We start from the raw sequence: 15,318 nt of genomic DNA, 5'->3' as shown, positions 1-15,318 counted from the left end.
TAATAAATTCTGAACTCAGTTTGAACATTAACTGTCTCCTGCCAAGCCCAGTTGCAGGTGGTTTAAGAAAAGACAGGCACAAATAGATTAACAAATTTGCTCAGATCAAACAGATAATCAAGGGCAGAGATGGATGAGACTGCTCAATTTCAGTCTGACCTGAGGGTTAAATTGAGTTATCTAATGAGTAGTCAACCCGCTTCCTTTCCGTTACATGCAGCATGTAGCAAGTACACATGCTGTGTATTTCTGGAAAGGAGACATCAGGGAAGCCTGTAGCTGTTGAAAATTTGCATATATTTTTAGGGGCAACAAACACATAGCCCTGAAAGACAGCGGTTAAACTTCATTTATTAAGAGGAGCCACCTACATTTAAAATAACACGTGAGCACTGTAAGATTAATTTACTGCAAGACTGAAATTAACTTCTTACCGATAGAAAAAGGCAGTGTTATAGCAAGTTACAGCATCTCTTTAAAAGTGGGACCCAACACACACCTCAAATACTACATTTCTTATGATCCAGTTCTGAATAATCTTTGAGACAACATTCCCACCCTTGCAGGAAACCACAAACAAGGCCTAAAGGCAGTACAGGTTATCATTCTTCTCTACCATCAATTATAAAGCAGCGTAAACTTGCATTAATTTCTGGAAGAATTGTCCCTTTCATCATCTTTTTTTTTTTGGTGGGAAAACTAGACTTGCTAAATTTCACCTTACATCTCTATTGCAATTGTTTGTTTGAAAAGTCATTATTACTCCTCGTAATGCAATAAACAGCTTTTCAGAAGGCTACTGTTGTCAGAGCTTTTCTTCATTGACCACTGCAGTAATGTATGAAGTTATGTCTATTGAAAGCGATGTGACATCCACACTTATAAATGATAAATTTCTTCATCAATCCTACCAAATATTTCGCCTCACTGACCTCTTGTGGCAGTGAGTTTGAGAGATATTAGGCTAGCATTCTGAATGACAATTTTTATACTTAAATGATAGACAATTAATAGAAAGAATACATGCTGCATCTGAATTAATAAACTCATGGGAAACATAATCTTTTCATTGTAGTGTGATCTTTGAGTAATATATACAAAATACAGGATTTGTCCTTTTTTTTTGTCTTAATAGTTAATAGGCTTACCATTTTCTGTACCGAGAGGTAAACTAACAGGTGGACACAGGTTAGGCATGATGTTCTTCAAGTCAGCTAAAATCAGAAAGCAAAAATATTTGAAAACAATTACTTTTGAAGGTTTAAAATTTAATCAAAACCTTAATACTTCCAGTACTATTTCTAGGATCTGAATGTTGCATCTTTTCATCACAAACACCAGGAGTGAGGATGCAAGGCTGCTTTGCTATCTAATCCTTTTGAGTTTGTACGTGAAACCATACTTCCCTACATTTTCATATTTATAAACATTCCTACACTTTTCAAAATGCAGTTATTTATGAACAACTCATTTCAGTAGTTCTGTGGTTTTTCCATTCTCCTCTCTCTATGGAGTTTCCTACATCACAAGAGACATGAGATTTTCTCTGCTTCCAGATTAGCAAACTAGAATTTCTCAAAAGAGAATCAGGAACAAGTCAGTTTCAAGCAGGAAGTTTTCAAATTAAAGTTCAAATAATCATTCATATTTTCCACATACAAAACTTCTTATTTGCTAACATTTCCCTTAAACATTTTGTAATTTTAAATAACAAACAGAAGTTTCCCCTGTGCATTCATATTTTGTAAAACACTTCAGCTAATCAAATCAGTTTTAAATTCTCTGTTATGACAAAATAAATCACCATCCCTACAGAACCTGAAGATAGATCAGATTTTCTGTTTGCTTCTTCCACTTTGCACTGCCCATGCATGTAACCAATAGATATTTCTTAAAACTCAAGAGTTCTGCCATTCACATTGATAGGAGTGAAGAACTGGGGCTACTAGAACTCCCTTAAAAATGCTACTATTTGTTCCTCATTGACTGAGCTGCGACCATGACTATACATACAAAATCAAATTGCTAATGAGCAGAGTTGTGCAAGCAAACAGCTCACACTTAACATATTAAACGCGGAGACCCAAGTACCTTCCTGCGACAAGACTGTGGACTAAACCCAAAGACCCTGCTTCATGCTAACATCCCGCTATCTAGGGTAAATTCCTCCTTCAGGTTTCACTCATTTTCCCTGTTAGCCTCAGAACTTTCTTGTTCCTCTTCCTGGTTCCCAGACCTCCATCACATCAGTGCAACTGATACAAATTTCTGTCTGCAAATATCTCCATTTGCATAAACATCTGTGCCTTGCTGTGTGTTATGGTGGAAACACATCTGAAGCTTCCTAACTACATAAGTTAATGTCATTGTCTCTCCTAACACTCCCCACTTTGTATAGACCCCAGGTTCCTCTTCGTCATCCCTCTGTCCATCAAGTGAGTAACATACTTTACATTCTGTACTCTGCAAGAACTAAGGGAGTTGAAAAGCTGGAAAAAGTACTCCTTATTCAATTTTTCTCCCTGATTCTGTCAACATCACCAGACTTGCCCCCATGGGGCCTCGCTGCTTTCAGTGGAGTTCAACAAGGCTCCGTCCATTCAGACTAAATAACAGGCTGTCCTCCCATAAAGGGGGATACAGTCAGACAGGTGTTTGTTGTCCTTATTGTTTCAATTATGTTAAATCAAAGCTTAACAAAGTATAACTAGAGCCACACACGAGGAATGTGACAAATTACAAACCCGCTGAAATTTTTCAAAGTAATGGAGTCTTTCATTTCACTATGGAAAAGAAAATTCACTTTGACTAGATTCGGTTTTGATTTCTCTTGAGGAAGTAACCTAGCCTCTCATAACTTCTCTTCTGTTTAAACATCTTATGGCTTCTTACTGCTTGAAGAATACAGTGCTACCTTGGGATTTGATCCTGTCCCTTTCTTTATCAAAACAACCAAAACTGAATTTTAAATTCCCTAACAGATGCAAACCTTCTGAAGTTATGCATCCACATACACTGTTAAACTATAAGCCAAGCAGTGAGAAACAGCAGAAAGAATTATGTCCTGATCAGGACTGTGCAGCAGGACAAAAACGTATTTGGATTCCGACATTCGTTGCAAGTCTCCATTACAATCTAAGAAATTAAATTATACCTCTTTGAGGTATTTATATTACTTTTCTATAAAAATAGAAATTAAATTACACCCTTCTTTGCCTTGCATATACTTGTCTGCCTTGTGTTGGTTTTATTTAGTCACAGAGGGGTTATGGTGGTAGCTTCTGTAAGAAGCTGCTAGAAGTTGTTTCCCCTTTGTCCAGTGGACTTGGCCGAGCCTAGGGCGGACCCACTGCTGGCCAGGGCTGACCCAGTTGGTAGCAGAATGTTCCGTGATATCACCTCTGCAATAATGTATTTAAGAAGGGGAAAAACGGGAAAAAAAAAGAAGTGAAGATGTAAAGAAGCTGAAGAAGCTGAAGCGGGGGGGGGGGGGGGGGGGGGGGGGGGGGGGCAGAGAGGGGGAGGTGCTAGCCTTGTGGGCCTTGCTGTTCTCACCCTCTGGCCTTCTGCCAGGTGCCCAACTGGGCCCAATTCAGCCCAGCCCAGCAAGAAGTGGAGAGGAGAGGAGATGTGAAGAGAACCTGAGAGGCATCTGCCTGAGCTGATTGTGAGGAATTTCTTGTGAGAGGAATGGCTGCAGATGCCAAGGTCAATAAAGAAGGAGGGGAAGGAGTAATGTTGCTCCTGGCCAAGATTCCCCTGCAGCCCATGGTGGAGCAGGCTGTCCCCCTGCAGCCCATGGAGGCCCACGGAGGAGCAGAGATCCACCTGCAGCCCAAGGACGACCCCACGCTGGGGCAGGCAGATGCCTGAAGGAGGCTGTGGCCCGTGGAGGGCCCACACTGGGGCAGACAGTTCCTGAGGGACTGTACCCCATGGAAAAATGATCCATGTCAGAGCAGTTCACAAAAGACTGTAACCTGTGGGAGGGACCCCACGATGGAGCAGGGGAGGAATGTGAGGAGTTCTTCGCCCGAGAAGGAAGGAGTGGCGTAAAGTGACAAGTGATGAACTGACCATAACCCCCATTCCCTCTTCCCCTCTGTGCCGCTCAGGGGGGGAGGAAGGTGATACAGAAAATGTTAAGCCCGGGAAGAGGGAGGGGTGGGGGGACGTTATCTTGTTCTCCATCTCATTATCTTGCTTTATTTTTAGTAATAAACAAATAATTTTCCCCAACTTGAGTCTGTTTTGCCTGTAACGGTAACTTTAAGAATCTCTCCCTGTCCTTATCTCAACTCTTGAGTCTTTTTTCTTACATTATCTCTCCTTGTTCCCTTGGAGGGTGGGGGAGTGATCGAGAGACTGTGTAGCTTGGTCCCAGGTGGGGCTAAACTACAACACTTGTCTATTTGCAATCCTTGCAAATAGGAGCTCCATCTGAAAGCTGAAGCTTCAATATGTAGAAACCAATCTGAAAAGTTGTGTGCACTGCATCACTTACCAGGCTTTTGATACCAGCCAAATGGGTGTATTCTGACTTCAGCATCTGGTGAACTACAATTTGAAACTTGCCAAGCACTTCTTATTTCCTCAGCACATGTCTGGATTCCTAGGCTGTTCAGAGTCAGGCACACGATCTTTTCACCTGCCAGGAAAATACATTGCTATAGAAATTATGAGGAAAATTTTACTCTTCTAGATAGTGTTTTGAGGAAAGTGAACACAGTATGGTTCCACTGTATTAAGAGCAATTCCACTGACTTAGAAATCAAAGGAGGGAAATATGTAAAATGTGCCAAGTTTTAATGTTGTTGAAAACAGTGTGGAAAAAATCACAATGAATGATGGGTAACCAACATTATAACCCATTAAGGTCACTAAGCGTATTTCCACGGAGCAAGGATCAGGATCTCTTCTTTGAGCAAGCAGCCCTTTCTGGTTAATGCAATCCTAGAAATGAAAAATCTGCATGTATGTCAAAACACGGCCCCTACTTCCATCAAAATAAAAATTTTGCCTTTCAAAGACCTAGTGTAAATATTTCTGTGCCTGGGAAAAAATGAAGGGTTTGAACCACAGCTAGCAGTTACTTTGAAGATTTATTCTAGCTCGTATTAAAATCACTACTGAAAGTTCTCTTGACTATATAAATGCCAGGATTGGATGTTTTAAAAGTCACAGACAATAAATATTAATGAGATAAACTAAGAGGTGTCAGGTTTGCATGTTCAGTGCTTTCAAATCCTTAATTTATTTTAGAACTCTTTAAAGAAAGTCATATTCAGTTAAGACTTCAAATTTCACATGGTCACATGAAGGTATGAAAACTGTCAACTACTTTTGATTTGTGCAGTAATTCCAACCTAAATGACATTGGACTAATTTTCCAAGCTACTCATTTTTGACTGACTGAAAATTTTGTCAGCTCAACAAAAAAAAAGGGAATTAAAAATATATATTTATGAAATGTTCAAAATTTTCAAACAAATTGTAAAACCAGCACATCTTAATGACCTGATTAGCACATTACACTTCCTCAGACAAGGCTGGCCTTTTTAGTGGCCTGAATTTTAAAAACTATTTCATTGACTTTCACCTGGATGGCATCCAATTTTAAACACGTGCTAAAGACTTTCTTTTAAACAGAGCACTTCCTTTACAGCCCGTGGAGAGAAAGAGAAATATCTCCAGAACAGGATTCAGTCAACCAAAGCTCTTAATGACCCTATAGTTGTGTCTATACATCTCTCTTCTGACTATAGAGGGAGCAGAGGAGGACAACACTCCTTAACTTATCCATCTCATCTGAGTTAAATATGTTTGTTTGACTTTATAATGGCTTTCAAGTCACACATCTTTTTAAAGATCTGATTTCCTCAGACCAATGGAAATGCTGCTTGAGATGTCTTAAGCAGCTAAAATAGTAAGGAGGAGAAAATAGGCAACCTCTATTGCCAACCAATCTTTCTCAAGTAGAAGACTAAAATTTGGGAGCAGAGAAGTTCAGACATCCAAGAAACCCAAAAGGCTGTGCTGTCCCAAAGTATTCATGGACATTATGTGCTTAATATGCATTTAATTTCAGTAATATTTAGGCTTCTAAGTCCCTTAGGCTTTAAAAAATGAAACAAACAAACAAAAACAAACAAAAAAAAATCACAAAAAGAAATAAATCAAAATTTTGGAAGAGAGGTTGATAAATGAGAAGTTACAGTTCCCTGGAGTTCTATCAGTTTAAATTTCATGCTGTTGGAACTGCAGCCTCTTAAGGACTCATTCTTACGAAGTTTTCTTAATAATTTCTGTGATGTGGAGCATGTAATTGGGCTGAACTCCTAAAAATGGTTATGATTACTCAAAAACGTGCTAAAAAGAGTTGTGTAAGATCTGTAAGGGCTTTTAAAGTATATTTCACCTCAAAAGAATGGTAAAATTTGTAATAATGAAGCAAGAATAAAATTATTTTAAATCAAATACAGTGAAAAAAATACCTGATAGCTGGGAGTCATTAAAAAAGCCAAATCCCGTGCAACAGGGGTCAGCATCACACCAACGCTCACACTCAAAAAAGCTGAGAGAGGCAAAACATTATCACTTTTAGTAGTAGTAGTAATCTGTCTCTGCCATGAAGAAGGGAAGAGAGGATACTGTATAGGGAAGAGACACTGAGAACTTGTAAAGATGCCTTTCACGATAAGACCGCATCATGGATCTACTTATTGCATAGACACTTCCATACATTTGCCATTTGTAGATGAAATTACATTTTATCAGTATACATCTACCAGACTACATGTAATAATTTAGATGAGTATTTTGATATCTGCCCTAAAAATATCAGCTTATATTAATTTGGTGTATTATTACCAAGAGATTTAACTGGCCAACTCTAGCAATTTAATAGCAGTAAAAGTAATAATTCATAAATATATAATTATTCATTATATACATTATTATTTATAACTTAATTTGAAATTTCCTTTAAATCATATGCTCTTTTTTATTTGTTAAATATTCTCAAATAATGCTTTTCTTGGATCACTATGTCTGATCCTTTTCCTTTGCATAACTGAGCCTAGTATTCCAGGCATGATTAAACTTCCAGTAAAAACAATGTCATGTCCTACCCATCTGAAACAGCTTTTCTGCTCATGTCAGTCTTATTCCTCACTGAGATATCAGTTATTTTCTGGAATGGTACACGTGTGTAGAAGCTCTTCACAGAACTTTTTAGAGTGACTGGAAGGAAAAACAAAAACAAAATTGGAAAAATTAGCTTAATCTTGTAATTTTCATATACTAATCAAGTAATCATGTGGTAAGGGTAAAGTTTATGTTTCTATGCTACAATGGTCTTGATCTATCCAAAGGTAATTCTTACGTTATCACAGTAAACATCTGACAGTTAAGCCTGAACATGAACAAAAATCCAGCAAGCAAAGGCTCTAAAAACTTAGTGAAGTACATTGCCAGGGAAAGACTTCCAACCCAGTGCTTCTGTTTCTGAGACCTGTGTTGACATGACTCCTTCCTCAAGGTCTGAAACCTGGGGAACAATTCCAGACTGGAAGACTCCAGTGCACGCATTCATTAATCAACTGGTGCTGCACTTTGAGCTCCCCAAAAATACACAATTTAATAATTTAGTTCAGTAGACTTCTACATTTTTCACACCAAAATTATAGGTTCCTGTACAGTGATAATGGGCTTCCGTATGAGGCCTATGAGAAAATCATTGAACTTCACAAGCATTCAAAGAGCAGAGGTTAAAATCCACAGGTCAATAACTCTAGATTTGCTGGGAAAAAAAAAAATTACACTTTCAATTTTTGCATTGCTTAATTACTTATGGAAATTTTAATGGTTGAAATGTGATTGGTGACATCCCAATGACATTCACATTTCACCCACGTTATTAAAAAAAACCCTAAGACTTAGTATAGAAATTATTTGAGCTACTGCTGACCTCTCTGAATTTGGAATAACTGAAGTGGACAGTGAAACTCATGGTTAATATATTTCCATTCTGAACTGAAAATGAAAAACCACATGCAGAACAGCCTGTAACAGACCTTCCCTTGCGCCATCACATCCCAGGACTCATTCATACATTCAGACCTTTTATCACAGAATCAAGAGCCAAAACAGGACATTATCAGAGTTAGCGCGCATAATATACATCCAAACCCCCAAACTTGCCTATTTTATGATACAATGTCTGTGGTTGCCAGGGTAGCACAGTTCGACAGGTTTCTGGTATCTGATTGATGCTGCCATCACAAATCTGTGCCTCTGGATAGAGGGTGCATGCAAAGTATAAGTCTGTGGCATTTCGCAGATCTGCAATTCGACAAAATTCATCTTCTTGTGCACAACCTAGGAAGCAAAGTCACTAAGAGTCACGCACACACAAGGGTTTCTTCCTCTCTCTATTCTTCTTCCTCACTTCAGCGCACTTAAAGCTACCCATCAGCAAACAACTAAAAGGGAGAATGTCAATATTACTCTATTATGGTACAAGAGAAGCAGGGACAGATTCTGTTTCTAGTGCCACTGAAGGTTTAACCTGGAGAGCACAGAAAAGGAGCTACATCACACCTAATTAGAAAGACACATTCCCTAACTGTGACAAGCATTAACCTAATGTATTGGTGTCACTCTAACATTGTGATTCATAAAGATCTCTCTCTTTTTCTTTTTAGTAAATTTGACATACAAACTGTATATAAAATAACTCTCTATATAAAATAACTCTGCATTAGTTGTGAGTCTCTTACTTTAAGGAATAAAAAGAAAATATCTAATATTTTCTACAATGTCTTGGGAAGTTTTTGCAAAAAATATTTCTGAAGTGTTCATATGTTACACAAAAACATAAATAACTTTTCTGGAATCAACTGTTCAAGCATTTGCTTGTAGCAATTTCCGCTGAAACTTGCCCCAGGATAACAATGCACTTTCAGAAAAGAGATAAAGCCATCAAATCAATTTCTTAGTTAGCGTGGCAATGGCTTCTGTAAATATATATGTCAATGTTTAACTTTAAACAGGCATATCTCTACTGACCCCTTACAGTGTTGTTTGTGCACTGTTTAGTACTCTTGGTTTTGCCTTCCTGGTAATCAGAGCTAGAAACTCTTATCCATTTATGGCATCAAAATATACTTTATCATTAACCTCAAACATCTGTACTTTACCTTCTTCTTTTACCACTTTGTCATCTGTCTATTGGGAGGGGTAAACTTCCAGACCAGCAGAGTATTGCCTAAGCAGTATCTTCTACTTCTCTTGCCCGTAACAGGGAAACTCTGATGACTAATGATGGACACAGTAGACAAAGATTGTAATGAAGAAACAGGTAGCCTGACTAGCAACTTACACTAAAATTTTGTGGGTTTTCCCCCAAAAATCTCAAAGTCCAGAGCTTCTACGAATCATGATTATAACATGTGTTGGTTTTGTTTAGTGGGGGGTGGGGGAGCTACGATAGCAGCTTCTGCAAGAAGCTGCTAGAAGTTTTCCCCTTTGTCCGGTGGACTTGGCCAGGCACAGGGCGGACTCACTGCTGGCCAGGGCCAAGCCAACTGGTGACAGAATGTTCAGTGGTAACACCTCTGCAATAACATATTTAAGAAGGGGAAAAATAAAAAATAATAAAAAAAAAAAGATGTGAAGAAGCTGAAGCAGGGGAAGAGAGGGGGAGGTGTGAGCACTGTGGGCCTTGCGGCCCTCACCCTCTGGCCTCCCACCAGGCAGCTAGCTGGGCCCAATTCAGCCCAGCCCAGCTGCAAGAAGTGGAGAGGAGAGGAGATGTGAAGAGAACCTGAGAGGCATCTGCCTGAGCTGACTGTGAGGAATTTCTTGTGAGAGGAATGGCTGCAGATGCCAAGGTCAATAAAGAAGGAGGGGGAGGAGTAATGTTGCTCCTAGCCAAGATTCCCCACCAGCCCATGGTGCAGCCCATGGTGGAGCAGGCTGCCCCCCTGCAGCCCATGGAGGCCCACGGAGGAGCAGAGATCTACTTGGAGCCCGTGGAGGACCCCACGCTGGGGCAGGTGGATGCTTGAAGGAGGCTGTGGCCCGTGGAAGGCCTGCTGGAGTAGCCGTTCTGGAGGGACTGCACCCCGTGGAAAAATGACCCACAGTGGAGGACTTCATGAAGGACTGTAGCCCATGGGAGGGAACCCACAATGGAACAGGGGAGGAATGTGAGGAGTTCTTCCCCTGAGGAGGAAGGAGTGGTGTAAAGCGACAAGTGATGAACTGACCATAACCCTCATTCCCTCTTCCCGATGTGCCACTCAGCAGGGAGAAGGAGGTGGAGATAACTGAAATTAATTTAAGCCCAGGAAGAGGGAGGGGTGGGGTGGGAGAAGTTGTTTTGCTTTCTTTCTCATTATCCTGCTTTTGTTTTAATAATCATAGTAATAAATAAATAGTTTTCTGTCGAGTCTGTTTTGCACATAATGGAAACTTTAATGATCTCTCCCTGTTCTTATCTCAGAACTCGAGCCTTTTTTATTATATTATCTCCCCTTATTCCTTCAGAGGGTGAGGGGATTGAGCGAGAGACCATATATCTTGGTCCCGAGCGGGGCTGAACTACAACAAATACTTATTAGAAGATTTGAACTAATTATTATTCCCCATAGAATAACAGTTTCTGAAATGTCTTACGTGTGAGACACCAAAGCATAGCGTCCTCTGCTGAGTACTTTTCCCTGAAGACCAAATACTGCTGGTAAGGGAGAGAATAGTTCTGGTCACTTTGTATCCGGCTGTTGTCCATTAGGTAGAAAAAATCCTTTGTGGAATCTGAGATTCAAAAGAACAAACAAATAAACTGCTCAAACCCACAAAAAAAAAAAAAAAAACTTAACTATGATCTGGAATAAATTAAATTTATTTATATATAAAATTCTGCCTTTCACAGTAAAATAGCTGCAACCATTTTGTAAGGCTAGCATAAACTGAAGGCTGCTTTTAACAACAGAATTGTCCACCCACGGTCATTGATTCTCCTGTAGGCAACGCCTCCTCAACAAATTGCGCTGCACAACACTGCATTGTCAGATTATTTCCACCACTCAAAAACTAGACGAAAATCACAGTAGGTTCTTTCTACTCTGTCATGCAACACATCAGTCTAACAGTGAAGTATGATCTCTTACAAATTTCTTCATAAACACCTTTTCATTTATCAAACACCATCAGCAGGTCTTATCCCCAGTTACTCCAATACTGTGGGAGATTCTGTTATTTAATCTTACATGCACTGAAACAGCCAGACAAAAATGAAAATAGGAAAGTAATAACATGCTGATGATTGCAGCTGAAATGCTGAAGCACCTACTGATATGCTGGGAGTGCACAATAGCTTTGAATTTTCTATCAGAAAATATAAAAGATATGTTACCATGTGCTTTAAGGATGATAATCAAGTAATAAAAGCTCTGTAGATGTTTTCCCACATGTATCCAGAACTTTTTTTAAATAGTGACTTATAAGTCTTGTTACCTCTCAATTTCAACCTTCAGTTTCTCTTGAAACTGTGTCGTGACTAAGACTAAAGGATGAAGGAAGAAGCTGCATTCTTTGCATAACTTCAGGTTTTAATGATATCATCAGTCACAGCAAGGTAAATGGAGAACCCTGAGGGCTGCACTCATGCCTTGGCAGGTAAAAGCAGGAGAATTTCACCTTACGTATTGTGTAGTTTTTTCTCATTTTTAAGTCTAGACTTTAATATATGACTAATTGTACAGGAGTGCCACTAGCTAAACGTGCATTTTAGTGTACCTTCTGTTCAAATTAGATAAACAAAATCAGCAATTAACTTTGTGTTAGGGTTTTATATGCATTAAATCACATGCTCAGATATTCCTCGAAGCTCCTCTGCAAAGATTACGTACGGTTCATTAGAGATGAACCAAAGCACTCTCAACAGGCTCCACTGCTCCCTTTCTCTTAGGATTGTGGTGCTGAAGGCCCAAAGGAAATCTAGCAACTTGATACAAATGATTTTGGATATATAAGTGACTTAGTATAATGAAGAACAGACTCTGGAACAACAAAGGAGCTAGAGTGCTTTACAGGTCCCTCACTTTCATCATGCATGGAAAAAAACACTTGTGATTGCAGTTTCATCCTGAGTTCTTCTAAGCATCGTATTTACAGTCATACTGTCAGTAGCAGTAAATATGCCCAGATACAAGGCTAAGGATTTGATTCTTGGGTTTATGCAAAAATTTTTCTCAGCCACATAATATTTCCTGGGTCTTTACAGTTCAGTAAATCTGAAAGAATAAGCTTTCACAGAACATTCTAACACTTTCATTTCCAACCTGGCCTGGGAAGATAAAAGCCAGAAAGACAGGAGAGCCTTCCAGGAGGCTCATATTTTTAACACCTTTCTCAAAACCCATATCATACTCCCTACCGAAGAGAAATCCTCTGGACTTCACAATACCTACATCATTAAGACACATATATGACAATATATGATATTTTCTGGTTGAATTCTGCACCTTCCTCTGCTATCTTCTGCTACCTCCTCTGTCTGTCCTTACTGTAATACCTGATAACGTTAGATCATTCTCTGTCTTCGAAGCAGTAGCATCGCACTCTGAGGTTTTAGTCCGGGTGACCATATCAGAGCCTGGAACACAACAGGAATTAAAGAGCATAGTCATTTCCTTTTTCTTTCTTCTACAAGATCATCCTTACTTCCCTAAATCTAGCAAAAATTTTTAAGTGCTCTATTTAGGAAAACTCCTTAGGTAATTCCACTAACTGCTGAATCAAAAATGTGTAAAAACATCAACATATAACTGTGGGAAAAAAAAAACCTAAACCAAAACACACTCTTTGGAGGATAAAAGCAAATGCCATTTCCACAATCACTATGCATTCAGCATCAGTGCCCTGGAGGCTGTGTGCATTTGTAAAGTAGTACCACAAATTATTTGTGCAGGTCCTGCTATGTAAGTTTCAGCATTCAGAAAGTAAAATTGCAAAATCAACACACACATAGTTGTCATGCTAATAAAAGTAACCCATCCAGTTATATACAACGTGCCAGATTATTATGGTACCTGGACACTGATGGGACAAAGGCAAGTGTTTCCATGATACCATTTTTCACAGGTATTAAAAGTTAAGAAGTCTATTCTCAGACACAAGAATTTACCCAAATTTCATTAAAGTGACAGCGACAGATGTCAAGATAACATCCACCTCTGCCAGAAAACACTCTTGAGTAGTGTGTCAATTTGGACAATTAAAGTGAGAATGACACTTCCATTACAGAACACACATCTGCCACTGCCTGAGATAACTCACCTCTCCACAGATAAACTTGCTGAAAGGTAGTAAAATTTCTTTCTGCCTCTTCTGCCAACTTAGAAGCTAATAAAGAAAAAAGTTTGTTAGAAGAGCCACTCAAATTAAACAAGTAGTATTGAAATGCTCAGAAATTGCATTAAAACACACCACTAGATTATGCATCACCTTGTTTACAAGACAAGACTCTAAGAAAGAAGGATCCAGGTGCTAGTCTGGGTCCAGGGTGCTAGCTTTACTCTATTTCCTGTTACTGCTTTTTCTCTGCAGCTCTAGGCATCTATCTTTTTGCACTTGCTGCAGAGTTTACCTTTCTTTCAGATTATTGGCTTGAATCTTCCTAAATTAAATAATGAAAGTATTACAGGGTTACATTCTTGACTTTCATTAATCTTCACACAGTAAAGTGTGAGAGGCCCATCTATTTAAGAACACATCCAGTTAGGAAGTTCTTATTCTCTTGTGAGTGTACAGATATGGATTTATTTGAGGAAAAAAAAAAAGTGCAGAAGTGTCAAAGTAGGCTGGTAAAAAAGGTAAAGTCTATAGAATAATTAAAGTAATGTAAACTGAAATAATTATTTTACATACTTCCAATGAACACTTGTCCACCCAGGGTGAAGGAAAACATCTTCTCTTTTTTGTCATAGCTCACACCTTTACATATCCCATCTATGACAGATGTTGGTGTTACATTCCAGCTATTTTCATTGCAGATCAGCACGTCTGGGTAACTCATCAGACTACACAAAATGGTACCTAAGTTGAGGCAAAGAGAGAGTTGCATCGCTGCAATAATGCTTTGCACCTACACAAATCTTTTCACCCAAGCATCCCAGTAGTTTCTCTAAATGGCGATTGAATCTGTGTCACTAAGATAGATATCCTTTAGCAATGCAATACCTTCCAAAAAAAAAAAAAAACCCAGAAAAAAAAAAAAGAAAATCAGAGCCATATGTTCAAATTGAAGTACTAAGGTTAGCTATTCATACCTAAACTAAACATTTGTAGCCTGCTTTTCAGAGATTTGAAGCAACACTATTATCACCTAATAAAATATTAGTATTATCTGATAATACCCAACAGTGTTCTCAGTATTTTACAGCACCATGGAGACATATTCAATCCTTTGGCGGTGTTACAATCTCAGGCTTTGAACCAAGAAAACACTTATAGTTTTACTGGATGGTTTCCTGGATTGGTGCCTGATTTCAGTCAGCCCAGGCCTGAGTCTCTCCCAGTATCGTGGTGTGAGTCAGGGGACCAGCACACTTAAGGCTACGTGTTCTGGCATCAGTCTGTTACTATAATGCGTAGACAATACTCATCTCTTGCTTTGTACTTGCTGTTACAGCTCAGGCATATCTATGGTTTCACAACACCCTCTCTGACTATTTTTTTTTTTAATGGACTGGGTATACAAGATATGGAATGTGCTATTTTTTTTTCTTTTTCTTAATGAAACGCTCATCCAAGTAATGCATTTACCTGTATTATTGATCCAAATAAGTCAACTCAACTAAACAGAGAGCTCTACAACATTCACCTTTTACACATCCCCTTCTATGCTCACAAGTATAGGGAACCCAAAAGTTTGATAGTAAATATAGTGAGAAATGGACTTTACAAGATCCTCTAGAATATTTTTCTGCAAAAAAAAAAATATGAGATGTCAAACCAGAAAATAATTTCTTGGAAACATTTGCTTGACAACTTCTACAGAGAAAGTTTTCTCAAATCCAGGACAAGTTTCCACTCAAAACTAGAGCAGCGCTTGCCACACAGAAGTCAGTAGCACACTATTGGATTTGTAAGAGCCTGTCTTTCAAAACTTGAGACATTTCAACCAGAAATTCACATTTCCTCCATGTGACCTCCAACAGGAAAGTTGATCTCATGTGAGCTCAAAAAGAAACTATGAAAAAGCAGGCACTGACATTAAATGCTTGAATTTGCTTGCAGAAATCTGGGCTC

The 15,318-nt window shown here is 38.9% G+C and overlaps 1 protein-coding gene across 1 annotated transcript in view; it reads right to left on the bottom strand.

The window, feature by feature from the left end:
* Nucleotides 1-15,318, bottom strand: part of TG (thyroglobulin) — a 156,175-nt gene that overhangs the window by 92,331 nt on the left and 48,526 nt on the right. The window contains exons 27-35 of the mRNA XM_086742634.1: nucleotides 13,936-14,103; nucleotides 13,345-13,410; nucleotides 12,581-12,661; nucleotides 10,681-10,818; nucleotides 8,203-8,379; nucleotides 7,131-7,242; nucleotides 6,495-6,574; nucleotides 4,505-4,648; nucleotides 1,149-1,214 (exon numbers count right to left, since the gene is read on the bottom strand). Coding sequence (XP_086598760.1) covers nucleotides 1,149-1,214; nucleotides 4,505-4,648; nucleotides 6,495-6,574; nucleotides 7,131-7,242; nucleotides 8,203-8,379; nucleotides 10,681-10,818; nucleotides 12,581-12,661; nucleotides 13,345-13,410; nucleotides 13,936-14,103 — 1,032 coding nt within the window. The remainder of the gene's footprint in view (nucleotides 1-1,148; nucleotides 1,215-4,504; nucleotides 4,649-6,494; nucleotides 6,575-7,130; nucleotides 7,243-8,202; nucleotides 8,380-10,680; nucleotides 10,819-12,580; nucleotides 12,662-13,344; nucleotides 13,411-13,935; nucleotides 14,104-15,318) is intronic.

Source organism: Chlamydotis macqueenii, chromosome 2 (assembly GCF_036417535.1).
Source record: "Chlamydotis macqueenii isolate bChlMac1 chromosome 2, bChlMac1.mat, whole genome shotgun sequence".
In the NCBI taxonomy this organism is placed as follows: domain Eukaryota; kingdom Metazoa; phylum Chordata; class Aves; order Otidiformes; family Otididae; genus Chlamydotis; species Chlamydotis macqueenii.
Note: the sequence above shows the minus strand (reverse complement) of the source record. Positions and strands in the feature narration are given on the sequence as shown.